Consider the following 15,383-nt stretch of genomic DNA (forward strand, 5'->3'; position numbering starts at 1 on the left):
GGTGGCAATATTTTATACTACAGAAAACACTACAAATTAGGGCTGTGTGTGTCTGTGTGTGTGCTGGTTCTTAACATTATGGACCAGCTGCTTTCCCTCATTCAGCATGAATACCTCTTCCTCCCTCCCTATCCCCTTACCTCCCTTCACTCTCTTCCTCCTTCCCTCTCTCCCTTCCTGTCTTTTTTAAAAAAGTTCTTCTTAGTCCACAGTGCCCATTAGTCTCCTCTTGCTTTGCCCTTGCCCTAAAGAGCAGCAGAGAGCTACCCAGACATGCCTGAAACATCTCATCCTAAAACCATCTGCATCAAAATGCTTCCTCTTTTCCAGATTAGAAATACAGACTTTTAGACATCTTAGAACTTTAATCTATTAATCCATTGTATACCTATTTTATATTCTCTTGCTCAACCTTTATGAATAAGGAGGTGAAGTGACAAAGATTCATTTTCATACTATTAGTGTTAAAAAAACCAAGTCATCCCACAAAGTTCCTGGATCATCAGAAGCATAGTCCAGCACCGGAATTATTAACTGGGCACTTTTTTCCACTTCTGTCTCAAGAAATTCAGACTCTATTCTCATAACTAAAGCTATTACGTATGTCATGGTCTTTAGAAAGAGAAAAGAAAGGATTTAGGTCTAAGTCAAAGTGTTGGCTCCGTAATGCTTCCATGAATTAAAAAAATAATATAAAATATACATCATTTGACTCCAAAAGATCAAAAGATAATCTCACCTCAAAATATGCATGAGGTAGAACCAGTGAGTTAAAAAGCTTTTTTTTTTTTTCTCCAATGCCTTGCCAAACACATTTATATTTTAGGTTGAAATAAATAAACATAAATGCATTTCATAATAAAACACATTCAGATTTTCACAAATTCCTTACCAATTCAGGAACAGGCATTGCTCTATTTCTCCTATATAGATGCTCCCTTACTAGCATTTTCTGAAAAACCTTTCTGTTCATCCGTTCCTAAAGAAAAGGTTTAGCTAGACGATTGATAATCAATAGAAAAACTCTCCGGAAATCAGCCTTTACGTGAAATCTCTTTAATAGTAAGCCCATTTGATTATGCCAAAAAAATCAACAAGGGTTTCCTGTTGTTTTTGATTGGGTGGTTGTTTGGCTGTTAGCATTAGCAGTTTCCTGCTGTAAGTTTTGTCCCCTTAGACAGTAAGAAAGTGCAACTTATGACTTCCAGAGTCAAAGCACAGTTATCAGCCTTACACTTAACTGAAAATTTGTTTTGCTTCTTTGTGAAGTTCCCTAGGGGTGAGGTTAAAAGTAGAAACAAGAGGGGAGTGAGAAATAAAAGGAGAGCATTTCAAACCACATATTACAAACAGAGAACAGAATCACAGAACAACAGCACGACAGTGGACTCCAAGACAAGATGGCAAGACAGATGTACCAGACAAGAGACATATGCTCGACTGCTGTGCCAAGGGAAGCAAACATAACAACGAAACCGTACAGAGATGTCGTGAGAGCAGCTCTTGGGGCTGCCATGACCCAATGGAAATAATAGGAAAAATGAGAACCCATGAGATTATAACTACAAAAGAAAGTTACCCCCACAACTCATACACTGGACTTGCTGGGTTAGCCTGGATGTGTCACTTGGATGAAACACAAGATGGCATCGTTACAACCATGCACTGGTGATGAAGGCCATGGTTAGTCGATTAGCTACACAACTATCACTGCATGCCACACAATGATTCTGGGCTGGTCCAGAAATAAAAGATACAACAAATATTCTACATCTGCAATAAAATTCTTTTTATGCCATCTGAAATTTGTGGACAAGAATGTGTTTCTCTCTTGTATCTGGATGTCTACCTGTCTTTCCGTCTTTCTTTCTTTCTTTCTTTCTTTCTTTCTTTCTTTCTTTCTTTCTTTCTTTCTTTCTTTCTTTTCTGGCTCATCTGTCCTCCTTTTAATTAATTATATTGTCATGGGGGGAGGAGGGGTGGAGGGAAGGCAAGTGGCCTGTGCAGATATGGGGAAAAATGAAAAAGGAAAAGGAAGGAAATTAAAAGGAAAAAAATATATCTATATAGGAGGAAGAAAAGGAAGACACAGTATTTCATTCTTTTGTACACAACTTTCTTGGATTTGCTGGGGTTTGTTTTGTTTCAAGCATAAATATAAATACTGGAGGGGTATGCTGAAGGGGGAGAAATTAGAGATTAGGATGGCAAGAAAAGATTTTGTTGCCTTGTTTGTTCTGTATATCTATATATCTCTCAGTATTTTAAAAATGACTATTATTACCAATAAAAATACAGCAATGAGTTTCACATAACCATAATGACCAAAATACTAAATGTGAATCAAAACAAAGTAAATTGAACCACCAAAAATTCATGCGGCACAAGATGAGGTGAAACGACAGAAAATGTTTTTCAAATATATAAAAGGTATGTATATCTATTTATATATATACACAGGAATGTGCATATATGGATAGATATATCTGTATAATTTTTCTCTCCACCCCTCCCAAGGATAACTGAATTATGGAATCATCACTGTAATTATGATACAGAAGAAAACAAAACCTAAAAAAAGTTCACATGCTTTGTTCGCGAAGTTAAAACAGTATCATATCGTGCATGTCTGTGTTGGCTGATGTAAAAATGAAGGTGTGAATTTCTGTGTAAACACATGACTGATGGCAGGGACTGTTGTTAATCTCTGTTTACATTAGTCTAATATCACTTATACTGTGTCTACATATATATGGCATGATAGGTACTCTACATTTAGTATGCACACATATTATATACAAATATATATATATATATATACACACAGTATATATACTGGGATTAATGTGAGAAAAAATACAGAACAAAAAGAAAAAAAGAAAACTCATAAAAACCTTTGCTTAGAAACCCAATCCCTCTTTATTAATTTGGGGGGGGGGGCTTGCTTAATGATTTCATTAAGCTCACTTGTTATCAACTACTTGCATTAGCATTTGAAATCAGGAAGTTCTCATGAGTTTGGCTTGAAATTCTCCCTTCATCATGCCCATCCTTACTTACCCTGCTACCCAAGAAGACCTGGTCCTAGACCATACTGTGTGTGTGTTCAAAGAAAAGTTTATTACTGAACTGTATTAATTTTTCAGTCACAGTGAATCTGAAATTCTGTGCCCTCAAACTAAGATACAGAAGAATGATTTTTGGGGTTAAGTGATTCTGTCACTGGTTGGTATCATCTTCTATGATTTTTCTTGCCCATCCTTAGACGGGATATGCTATTGCTGAATTAGCAACCTCTCCTCCAAGTTCTGATAATATTCTAGGCATTTCCATTCATTGTCCACACTGTTTCTTCCCTTTCTTTCCTTTTTTTTTCTTTTTATTCCCTTTATTTTTGTATCTGTCTTCCCTAATAGACCATGAACTCCTTGAAGATGTTATGTCTTATTTTTGTTTTCCTAGCACCTATTCCAGTGCCTACAGAGAGCAGTCACTAAAAGTTATTGCACAAATCACTTATTAAACTTTCAAATAGAAATGTGTATACTTACACGTTGATCTTACTGATTCCCCTCCCTTCTCGACATACCACAAAATCTTGGGTAATGGAGATAGATTTTTTTTTTTCATTTTTATCATTCTTGTTATTAGATTTACTGTTATTATGAAAACCATGATAATGGTCAATCCATGAGCCACCTATTTTCTGTACATCATGCCTGAGCTATCAGTTGCCTAACTGCCTACTAGCCAATCAGTAGACTTTCCTACACTTATATTTCTATTCATACCCTAATTATCAAAGCAATTTACCATTAAGGGTTTAAAGGGCACCTATTTGCTTCACTTGCTTAAAAATTAGCTTGGGTTGAAGTGGAGTTGGGTTATAAGAGAGTGATACAATTCATCACTGAGTGGGTTAATGAATGAAAACAGAAATTATGCCATTAAATTGGGAACATTATGCACCCATAAACATACTCTATTAATTTATAAATCACTGGATGAAATTCAAAAATGGGTAGGATTTAGCCTAGATCTAAATGTGTGGATACTTATTTGCTTTTGCATACATTAGACATGTATTATAACTCAAATGTAAAAATGAATAATGTCTATAGCCAACAATGATTAAATTAATGAAATTTACATTTATTTATATTCTTCTTAGTAAAATTAAAACATTTCTGAGATTACTTCCATTATCCTTTTATTAAAAATGTTTTAAAGTGGACTTCAGCTTCAAGGTGGATTCTGGACACTGTGGCACTCAAACATTCCTATGGTATTTTATTTAGGCATTTACTATTATACACTGAATTTTTATTTAATTTTAGAAACATTTTTCCATATGGAAACTCAAGATTGTAAATAGAATCATTATGTCATTAGTCAATTTTTCCATATGGAAAAATATTCCTAAAATTAAATAAAAATCCAATTCTTTGTAATAAAAATGTTCAAGTTGCTAATGCTTCAAGCTTGCTGAAAACACTAATGACAAGATGTATTTCTATCAACACTTAAGATTGCAAATATGGGGTGCCTGAGTGGCTTAGTGGTTAAGCGTCTGCCTTTGGCTCGGGTCATGATCCCAGGATCCTGGGATCGAGCCCCGCATCGGGCTCTCTGCTCGGCAGAGAGCCTGCTTCTCCCTTCTCCCACTCCCCCTGCCTGTGTTCCCTCTCTCACTGTGTCTCTCTCAAGTAAATAAAAATAATAAAAATCTTTTAAAAAAAAGATTGCAAATATCATATTTAAGGCCAATGACCAGCACATTTAGTTTCTTTTTTTAATCTGCAGATTCTGAAAATTATTCATATCTTTCTGATCCAAAATCAGTATTGTCTTAACATTTCAGCTGCATTTTCCATGGCGATCCAGCAAATAAAAACCCTAAGGATTTGGTGAGCTTTTAACAATTCAGTGCCAGATTTTCATATTATAAATACTGAGGAATCTCAAACTGATAAAGATTAAGAACTCAGGTCCACCTGGAGAACACAAATAAGGCTATGCTCTTGGTGTTTTGCCAGATTTAAAATTTCACCCACACTGGGCTGAATATTATAGTGTGACTAACAAAGAGGAACAAAGTAGCAAAAACACCGAATGCAAATGTGAGAGCTGTGGATTTGAGGTGTAAAAATACATCTGAGAACCACTCTGGGAATAGTAATTATTTTGTGATCTCAAGTTACTGCCAATAGTTTAAACATCTCTCTCAATCCCACCATTATGGAAGTTGTTTAGCACAGTCCTATTGATGGATGGATGTGTTTCATACTTCCTTTTATTGTCTGCCTTCTGGTGGAAGGGCTGTCCTTTGAGATTTGATAGAGGACCCATTAACAAAAGTGGAGGCAAAAAACCTGGCTAACTGACAACCAGAAAAATGTATCCCAGTGTAATGGCTGGATCAATTAATACAGTTAATTGTTTTTTTTTAAGATTTTATTTATTTATTTGAGAGAGAGAGAATGAGAGATAGAGAGCACGAGAGGGAAGAGGTTTCAGAGGGAGAAGCAGACTCCCTGCTGAGCAGGGAGCCCGATGTGGGACTTGATCCCGGGACTCCAGGATCATGACCTGAGCCGAAGGCAGTCGTTTAACCAGCTGAGCCACCCAGGCGCCCAGAATACGGTTAATTGTTGACATGCCCATTTCTCAGGTGTAAAAGGCATTTCTTTTTATTTATTTATTTCTTTTTCTCTGCTTTGTGACCCCTGCCTCCAGGACTTTAGAATATTGAGACTATAAATATATAAAATTCAGAAAGTTGGTAATTTTCAGTTACACAAACGCTAACCTAAGATCACAATGTTTTGATATTATTTCCGTTTCCAAAGACGGAGACAGTGGGGGTCAGACCGGGGAAGGGACAGAAGATTTCTTTTCCATTTGGGAAGTGACTTTTGTCAATTTCTCTATATATCAGAATCAATTACCATACTTCAGATCACAAATGTGAATTTACTAAAGATCTTAATTGTAATTTGACTTCCCATATCATTTATCAATAATCCCATTTTCTAGCAGTCATCTGAATCTTCCCCAGCTTCCCTATTTTTTTGTTGTTGTCAGATCCAAAGAGGTGAGAACAATGAAATATGAGTTTACTGCACAATTTCATATCAATAGAAGTGTACTTGGGAAGGAAAGAGTTTGTTTGCAAAGACACAAGTCTGAAATATTAAATAGACACTGACTTCCTTTGCGGGCAATACAATCCACATGTACAAATTAGGAAAATTAAAACCTTGACCTTCACTTTTAGGTACTTAAATAGTTATTCACATATTCTTCTGAATATTTTCATTTAATGCAGGTATCTTTATATGATTTTATAAAGTTTTGATGCTGGTTTCTCCATGTAAATGTTTAGAAAATGCAATTTTACCTGTGACTTGTTATAAAAAGTAGAGGATTCTTTTTTGAAGAAGAAGAAATGTGGGTTTTGTTAGGGTGATATTTATTTGCATGGAATCATATATTTTAAATAATTCAACAGATTTTATTTAGCTCTTTAAGGGAAGATGAAGTTAGAGATATGAAAAATCTCCAATTTTAAGATTATGAGGTATTTTGAGTCATACAAATTCAGTCAACAAATACTCCTTGAGCTTTCACTTTCTGCCTCGCTCTCATGGTCTAGGGTTTTTTTGTTTGTTTTTCACTCATTACATCCAGAGAAAATTTGACAGTCATTGGACTTAAAGGTTTCTAGACTATCATCAGCCAAACTCCCCCCCCAAATTTAAGTGGTCCCTAAAGATAATCTGACTGAGCTATACAAATGAGAGTGATCCCTAACTGCTGAAGTGCATGCTGGGTGTGAAAGGCAATTGCTTTCATCTGATTCAAAACCGGGAGCTTTAAAGCCCATTTTGATTTAAAGAAGATTAAATAAGAAAAATAATTTCATTTAAAATTGGATGCCCACATGAAAACAAAAGTTGTTGAATAGAGCATATACTGAACTATGCAAATTTATGAAAAATATGAGCTTCTAGTCAACCTAAATAATCAGGAAAGAAGCTGTAGAAGTTAAATGCTTTCTAACTGAGACAGCTGGAAAATCCTAAACTGGCTAACAAAATGAGAGAAGAAAAAGTCATTGTTAAGTAAGATGAAACAAGGCCTGGGTAATTAACCACCTTTAGTGTATTTCCGTCAAACATCAGGCCTGGAAAAGAGTAAAATTTGAGAAACTGAGGCAGTGAGTTAGAATGTTCAAACCCAGAATTTTAACCTCAGTATTCACACAGAATCTCAGACTAATGATTTATGTCAAAGTTATCTAAATGTCACCATTATCTGTTGCTGCACGGGCAATGGAAGGTTTCTCTTGAGGTAGGGCAAAACCTACCTCCAGAAACAACTGGTTTAAATTTTCCTGATTTTTAATCCAAATTGTTTTGGGAAGATGTGAAGGCTATGGAAATATTTCTCATTGAATACAAAAGAGGGCTCGGTATCTCTATGCGCATAACCTTCATCAGTGTTAATCAGGCCCCAAGAGTAAAATCTCTGCTTCAGTAGGATTATCTATCTCCATCCTGTATTAAATATGCCTCTAACATATTTCCCTGTGTATCTGAATCCCTTATCAGGAATACCTTATGGAATAAATAAATTTAGAAAGAAGAAACGCTCGTTCTTCAAATGTGAGGAGTCGAATAATCCCAGGCAGAGGGGATCAATATTAGTCTCATAGAGCTACATGTCAGCTCCTTCAGGGTGAACACTCTGTCACCTACTTTATTTATATGCCCCCTCCCACACCCTGTTGCCGAACACAACAGATTGTTTTAAAACCTGCTTTTATCTCCCACCTGCCCCATGTAATTATATTACTCAAATGCTGGCATTGAATTTCTGTCCTCTGCTTTTGAATCAGATGAAACACCTGTGCAGCCACTAAAAAAGCAAATGGACTTAGTTTGGTGCCATTCAGGTTTGGGCCTGTTCAACTTTAATACCAAATGGCAATATACCCCCACAACTTGGGGAGCTGTAGACCTTGTGAATCATATCTGGAAAAGCCCTTTGTTTTATTACGGAGGTTGCTATGGAGATGACCATGTGTAGGAGGCAGGGAGGTAGTGGGGGAAGACAGTGGCAATATTTTGTAATGGTCAAGCCTTAATTTTTGTAAGACGACTTAAAATCAAGTTTTGAACAACAATGTTGCATATATACAGATATTACTGCTTTGAAAGCAAGATAACCAGAGAGGGGATAAACAGAAAATCCAAATTAAAGTCTAGGTATCTTAAACTATTGGCCATGAAATCAGCTAATTTAACAAATGTCTTGGGGATCATGCCATATTCATATCTGAATTCCTAGGATCTGGCACATGCTTAACATACATAGTTAACTCAAAAAATATTTGCTGAACTGAATTATTTTGGAGAGGAAATTTATTTCAGTAGTAAAGCTCCTAATTCTATTTTCCAACAGCTCATTTATGAAAATTATTAGAACAGGAAGGTCTCAACTCTAGAGATACACTGTATCTTGTCCTAGGGCTCAGAAATATTTATTGAATGAATTAATGGATGAATTAAGGAGTGAATAAAAACTTGGTGCCCAAATTCTGGTATGGACTGGATGTATCTGCCCTCCAGTGTTATTAAAACCTCATGTAGTACATTGAGATTATTATCTAATAATATGAAAAAATTTGACCACACCAGACCAGAGTTACTTTCCTTCTTCACAACCAAGCTCCTAAAAGGAACAGGTCACACTCCAAAATGGAAATACCCTACCTATTATTATGTTTCTATGTAATGCTAAAAACAGAAACCCACAGAACTTCCTGATTCAAAGCCACTTGCAAGACACCAGTCAGGCCGTCAACAAAATATGAAAAAAAATGTAAATCATCTTGGGTTAAGGAATGGAAAGTTTTTACTTTTGTTATTTTTTTCCACAAACCTTGAATTTCTCTAGAATTAGCAAAAGAAAATGTTTAATGGCTCACCTTTTTTTTTAAGAAAAGAAAAAAAAATAAAGCAACCCAAAAAATCAACTAGAATATTCTGTTTCTCTTAGCCTTTGCAGAAATAAGATCCTAACCCAACTCCAGCTTTTAATTCTATTAAACATACACAGAAATTCGATGATATCTGTTCTCTATTATATATATATAAATGTTTAACTTATAGCAAGTCTCAAAACAGACGACTTGGAAAAATTGATAGGAAATAATCAGGGACCGCAGTTGCCTGCTGGACATTATATAGCTCAATATAAAGAAAGACCATAAAATATCAAAATGTATCTGGGTGCGAATGGGGAACACACTGAAGCATCGAGTTGCTTGCGAAAGCCCTCTTAACTTCAGCACAGTAGATACATTTTGAAGCATCTCAGCCTTTGACATGGCATGGTTCAGTACTAATTTTGTGTTTACTATGCTATATTACTGCACAATTTTCTAAACGCACAATGAACAAAATTAGTATAAATATTATACCATGTTAACTGCTGTTGAAATCCCATGGAAAATGTGTGGGGTTTTTTTATTGTTGTTTGGTTTGGGTTTCTGGTTTTATTTTGTTTGCCACACAGGCTCAGAACAATTCATGAGGTTTAAATGATCTTTATAGCTCCACTTTGGGTTCAGGGGGTTTTGATGTTATTCCAATATAGACATCTTCATGCTCCCACCCCCTGTCAATTTCATAGCTGCCAGGCACTGTTGCACTTTTCCTGTTCCCATAGTTAATCTGGGTGACCGATTGCTCAAAGTTGGGTGGTACACCATGGATTTTTCTTTGGATATCAGGAACTGATGTTAAATTTCCCTGGGATCTTATTTGCTCCTTCCATGGGATTTGATGCTTTTGATTATATATTAATATTTATATATGTATCCTTATACATATATATAGTAAATACACACATTAACACACTATAATATATATAGAACACATGTATAGTCACATATATGTATGTATTGTTTTTTGCAAATGTAAAAAAAAAAGCAAGCAAAACAAGACTGACCTAACCTACCTGTACTCGGCTCACATTCAACGAAGTCTTCATCATCGCTTGAACATTCAGCAGATGAAACAAGGTCATCTGATGTTGGCTGTGTGTGTCAAAGGAAAAATAATGGGGTAGGGGGAAGGGAAGGAGAGAGGAGAGAGAGAGATAAGGAAACCAATGAACAAAAGCATCAAAGACTTATCACTATGTCCTGCCTCCCATCATTATTACGTTTCTCTTCTCTAAAGAGGGCGTGCTGGAGGACAGAGCATTTTAAACTCTTGTGTAGCTGTGAACGGCTATGGGTTCAGACAACCTGTATGGATTTTATGAGAAGCTGAATGACTCCAAGTGGTTCCGGGAGGCTCAAGACTATCCCATCTCTGTAAGTCACATTGTACAGCCTGACTATTCTGATTTTAATTTCAATTTTGAGCATCTGAAGGGAAGGAGAAGGTATATACAAACGGTGGGCCATATAAGAGTGTAAGACAGCATGCAAAGGCACTGCAAACTTTGAGAGGGTTTCAGTGCATATGGTGTGTGGTCTCAAGTGCATGCTTTGGTGGCTGTGAATCTATAGGCAGGCATAATTAATGAATGCTGTGGAATGCAGTCTGTTCAGGAACAGCATAACGGCTTTTCTCGCTAGCAGTGATCTCTTCATGTAATTGCTGCAATTAGCTGAATTAGTAATGTAGGCCAGCAGAGAAATACCACGTGACAGCCTCTGGACACAGAAAGACTGTTTCTGACGACAGCAGAAAAAAATCTGGTTGCCACAGTAGTAATTCAACTTGTGACAATTTTTTTTTTTTTTTCTATTGGATCCTGCAGAAACTCCCCAATGCCAGGGAATCTGCTGCAAGAAATACAGGAAACTGGGTATGGACAATAAGAAGGGTGTTTGCTACACAGAAGATGAGAAGACTACTTTCTGTACCTGATACATACTGCATGCACGATAAATACTATTGAATAATTAATCTGTAGATCTTACGTAAAAAACAAATTTCTGTCCTACTGTGTGCATAAGAGTACTCAATACACAGTAGTTGTTCAATAAATGCTCATTTCTTTCCCCTTCTTGATATTAACAATATTAACTGACTTGCTTGGTTTTATTATTCCCAATGCATTGAAGTCTGAATCCATATTCAAGAGGAAAAGCAATTAGAAGCCAGATGCTGAGCTAGACATGTATATATATGTATTTATTAGGTATAGCTGTTATTAATTGTTTAGATACAATTCTCACAACGATCCTTTGGGATGGATATAATTATTACACTTTTAAGGAGAACTTAAGTTCAAAGAGGACACAGGGCTAGTAAGAAACAGGGAGGATTTGAACAGATACATCTTAGTCAAAGTCTGTATTTGTGGGGCGCCTGGGTGGCTCAGATGGTTAAGCGTCTGCCTTCGGCTCAGGTCATGATCCCGGGGTCCTGGGATCGAGCCCCGCATCGGGCTCCCTGCTAGGCGGGGAGCCTGTTTCTCCCTCTGCCTCTCTCTCTAGCTCTCTGACTCTCATGAATAAATAAATAAAACATTAAAAAAATTTAGAAAAAACAAAACAAAACAAAACAAAAAAAAAAAAACAAAGTCTGTATTTGTGATTCACCTAGGCTCCTTTTACATCCTTTCTTCTATGATGTTGGTTTTGGACTGAACTATGTCCTCCAAAATTCATATGCTGCAGTTCTAACCCCCCGGTACCTCTGAATATGACTAGTATTTGGAGATAGTGTCTGTGTTAAAATGAGATCATTAGGGTAAGCCAAATCCAATATACCTGGATTCCTTAATAAAAAGATCAAATTAGGACACAGACATGCACAGAGGGACGACTATGTGAAGGCACAGGGAGAAGAAAGCCATCCATAAACCACAGAAAGAGTTTTCAGAAAAAAACCAACCCTGCTGACACCTTGACCTTGGACTTCTAGCTTCCACAACTGTGAGAAAATAAATTTCTGTTGTTTAAGCCACTCAGTCTGTGGTACTGTTATGGAGGCCCGAGCAAACCAATGCACGTGACAACCCATATGCTTAGCATTTCCAGACAACATCCTTTTTGAAATATACACACAAAGCATAGAATTACTGGACACGACAAAGAACAGTAGAAAAGTCACACTAGGTAATTGAGTTCACTTAACTGACAGTGGTAGAGAGGTGCCTTAAACCATGCTATGGATCTTTATTCTACATTTGACAGGGAGATACTTCAACCCTGCTCCTCCTCAAAGTTAACAGAAAAAGAATTTCAAACATACTTTTTTTTTTTTTTCAATTAGACACTACTGAAGTGTGCATTTCATTTTCAGCAACCAAAGCTGAAGCGATATCCCAGAGCCAACATGATTGGTCTTAGAGACCTGGTGAGCAAACCTCCTTGGAGTTTCCTGTTGTGGCTGGGCCCTCTGCAGGCCCACGTTAAGTTTCTTAGGGAAGGGAGGTGGTAGAGGAATACATGTTAACTGTGCAGAAATGCAGAAGGCAATCATAAGAGGCAAATGGCCTTTTCGGAAGGGTCGCAATCACTGTTTGATAGTTCGAAAGCATGAGTTATCCATGGACGTAAGACCTCCCTCAAGGCAGCAAAAATTGTTTTAGGTGTGTGGGGGGATGGATCCTAGATATGAAAATGTTTTTTGACCTGCCAAAAGCCTACAGTACTTAAAGAAATATACAGTATATCCGTGGTATTAAAATTTTATGGGAGAAGGGCAATTAGGCGAAAAATTATCTTAAAAAACTCCTTAGAGGGTGGTCATAAAAAAGAGGTCAGGAATACACTTCTAAAGGTAATCAATTGGAAATTAATTGTTGGTGACTTCATTATAAGGACCTTGCAGAATGGCCTGGATGTGGCACAACTAGCAAGGGTTCCTAGTTTTTGAGTGAAAACCGATGAGTTACATGAACATCTAGTGAATTCATCTCAAGAACCGATAGCCAAGCAAGAATTCTAAGAAAGTTATATTAATTTTGATTGGCCAAAAATATGATATAGACTTCTTTTTCAAGAAAAGTACTAGACTCTGAGGTTGAAGGATATTTACTATTTTCCTCTCAGCATTCTCCTGCCTCCTCTAATATTACACAAACTCTCCCCATAGCTACATGGTTTGGGTGACTTGTCCCCAGCACCACTCTCCTTCCCCAACACCACCTTCACTTCTGTCCCCAAAATGGGCCCCAACCACCACTGCAGACCCTACACATATACTCTTCCACATTTCCATGCCTTTTCTCTCCAGTTGAATGACCCTGTGCCCTACTTCCCAGAGATCTGATTTCTGCTGATCTTCTGTATGCATATAGATGAATAAAGTATTCCTCCCAGGCAACAGTAACACATTTTGCCAGTAGCTCCCATTAATGGTGGTTAGACTCCAAGGAGGGTCCGTGGCAGGCAGTCCAGCAGAACATGGAATGAGCAGGACTGACTCTCTACAGAGCACAGCTGTGACTCCCCCAGCTCCTACACTTGACAGTCAGTGACCGGGGGGTGGGGTGAGTTACTTCCCCTCCTCAAGCCTCAATTTTTCCATCTGTAAATTGGGATAAACACAGTGTCTTGTCACCAATTTAAGTGTAATGTTAAAAGTGAAGCTCTGGGGGTGCCTGGGTGGCTCAGTCGGTTGAGAATCTGACTTTTGGTTTCGGCTCAGGTCATGATCTCGGGGTTGTGAGACTGAGCCCCATGTCAGGCTCCATGCTTGGGATTCTCTGTCTCTCCCCGCCCCCCCCCCCCCATGTGCTTGCTCTCTTGCTCTCAAATAAGTCAATAAATCTTTTAAAAAAAGAAAAACTAAAGCTCTGTTCCTGGCATATGGTACATGCTCAATAAATATTAGCTAAAACTAAGTCAATCAATCAATCAGTAACTGTACTTCCAAGCCTAGTTGCCACTCCTAGTTTAAATAAAGTTGCTATCCACCTATGTATTCTTTCTTTAATAATTCATCCCCATCAGAACTGTTCTTCATTGCCAATAATTCATTACCTCCATTTTCATTCATTACCTCTGGTTGCATCTGCCGTCAAGAGTGATAAAGAAAAATATACTCATAGAGATGCCAAGAGAGCTTAAAAATCACTGGAAGAATCATACGGCATTTACGCATATGTTATATGCGGACTGCACCCACCTCTCCCCCCCCCAACCTTTGCCTCTTGGGTTGTTGTGCTTCTTTCCCCTTACTTTGCTACATTTCTATAGTTAAGTTGGTTTTACTTGAATGATTCATGTTTAGGGGGAAAAAAATGAAAACACCCTTAAAATTTGTTTCAACTCCTCCTGCAAATAAAAAAAATAAATGAAAAAAAAAAAAAAAAAAAAAAAAAAAAAAAAAAAAAAAAATCACTGGAAGATAATCTGTTTCCCATGGCTCTGGGTCCAGACAATCTGTGTGGGTTTTATGTGAATCCAGCCCCTTCCTTTCTGTCTCTCAAACCTCATCATCACCAATTACAGCCACTGCCAATGGAATTCCCAAAGCCATTACAAACATCTCCATCCCCTCATTGCCCAACACAGTCACCAATGTTTGTCTGGAGAACCTGGCATCCAACACTACCATGACTGCCACAGAACACTGTAGTTTCAGAAACACTTTCTTTGCTGGGGGCAGCAAGCTTTGATTTACAAAGGACTCAGGATTTAGAACTCTATATTTAGGGATTAAAAAGTTCTTTTTTACTACTTCTGTCCCTACCATATAAAAAAACCTCAAAATTACAAACCAAAAGCTTTTGGATGATATGCACTTAGAATCACATCCTAAAGTAATGACAATTTGATTCAAAATTACTCTCAGAAAACCCAAGGCTTTCTTTTAGTAGCTCTTTTTCTTGTCTGTGTCCTTCCCCAAATATAAGTAAATTCATGTTCTAACTCGGAACTTTGGGAAAAAAAGGCACACTTTTTTGACTATCGGTTCCCATGGCTGGTGAGTTATGCTTCACTACTGCAGATACACACAGACTCAGGATATAATTGTTATGAACAGAATGGAACTATGGACTTTGGTCTTTAAATAAAATATAGTAGCCCTAGGCTGTGTATGTGTGTATTTTCCTACAATCATACCCATTTTTCATAATTACTCATAATTCCTTAGAAAAAAGAGCAGTTAGCACTGTTGAGAGGAAAAAGATATTTTAACTTTCTAGAATAATGCCTACCAATAACATTTACCACTTATTAAACATTTGCTGTATTCAGACTTCATGCTACACAGTTGACACATATTAACATCTTAGTACTCATTAATAATAACCAAGCGTGTGGACATTTGTAGTGACATCTGCTACTTTTAACTGCCCACCATCCACGCTCCTTCAGGGAATAGCATTGCTTTAGGAAGTTC

General features: G+C 37.2%; 1 protein-coding gene across 23 annotated transcripts in view; it reads right to left on the bottom strand.

Moving 5' to 3' along the window:
- NRXN3 (neurexin 3) overlaps positions 1 to 15,383 on the bottom strand; it is a 1,550,403-nt gene that overhangs the window by 46,882 nt on the left and 1,488,138 nt on the right. For 21 of the 23 annotated variants that reach the window (XR_004820137.1, XM_035728036.1, XM_035728032.1 and 18 more), the window contains one exon: positions 10,027 to 10,105. Coding sequence is in view for 22 of the 23 variants with exons in the window: in XM_035728036.1 (XP_035583929.1) it covers positions 10,027 to 10,105 (79 nt within the window). In the remaining variant the exon portion in view is untranslated. Of the gene's footprint in view, positions 1 to 10,017; positions 10,106 to 15,383 lie in introns of all 23 variants that reach the window. The other 2 variants (XM_035728029.1, XM_035728027.1) reach the window with 1 other exon arrangement.

The sequence above is a fragment of the Zalophus californianus genome, chromosome 6 (genome assembly GCF_009762305.2).
Source record: "Zalophus californianus isolate mZalCal1 chromosome 6, mZalCal1.pri.v2, whole genome shotgun sequence".
In the NCBI taxonomy this organism is placed as follows: Eukaryota; Metazoa; Chordata; class Mammalia; order Carnivora; family Otariidae; genus Zalophus; species Zalophus californianus.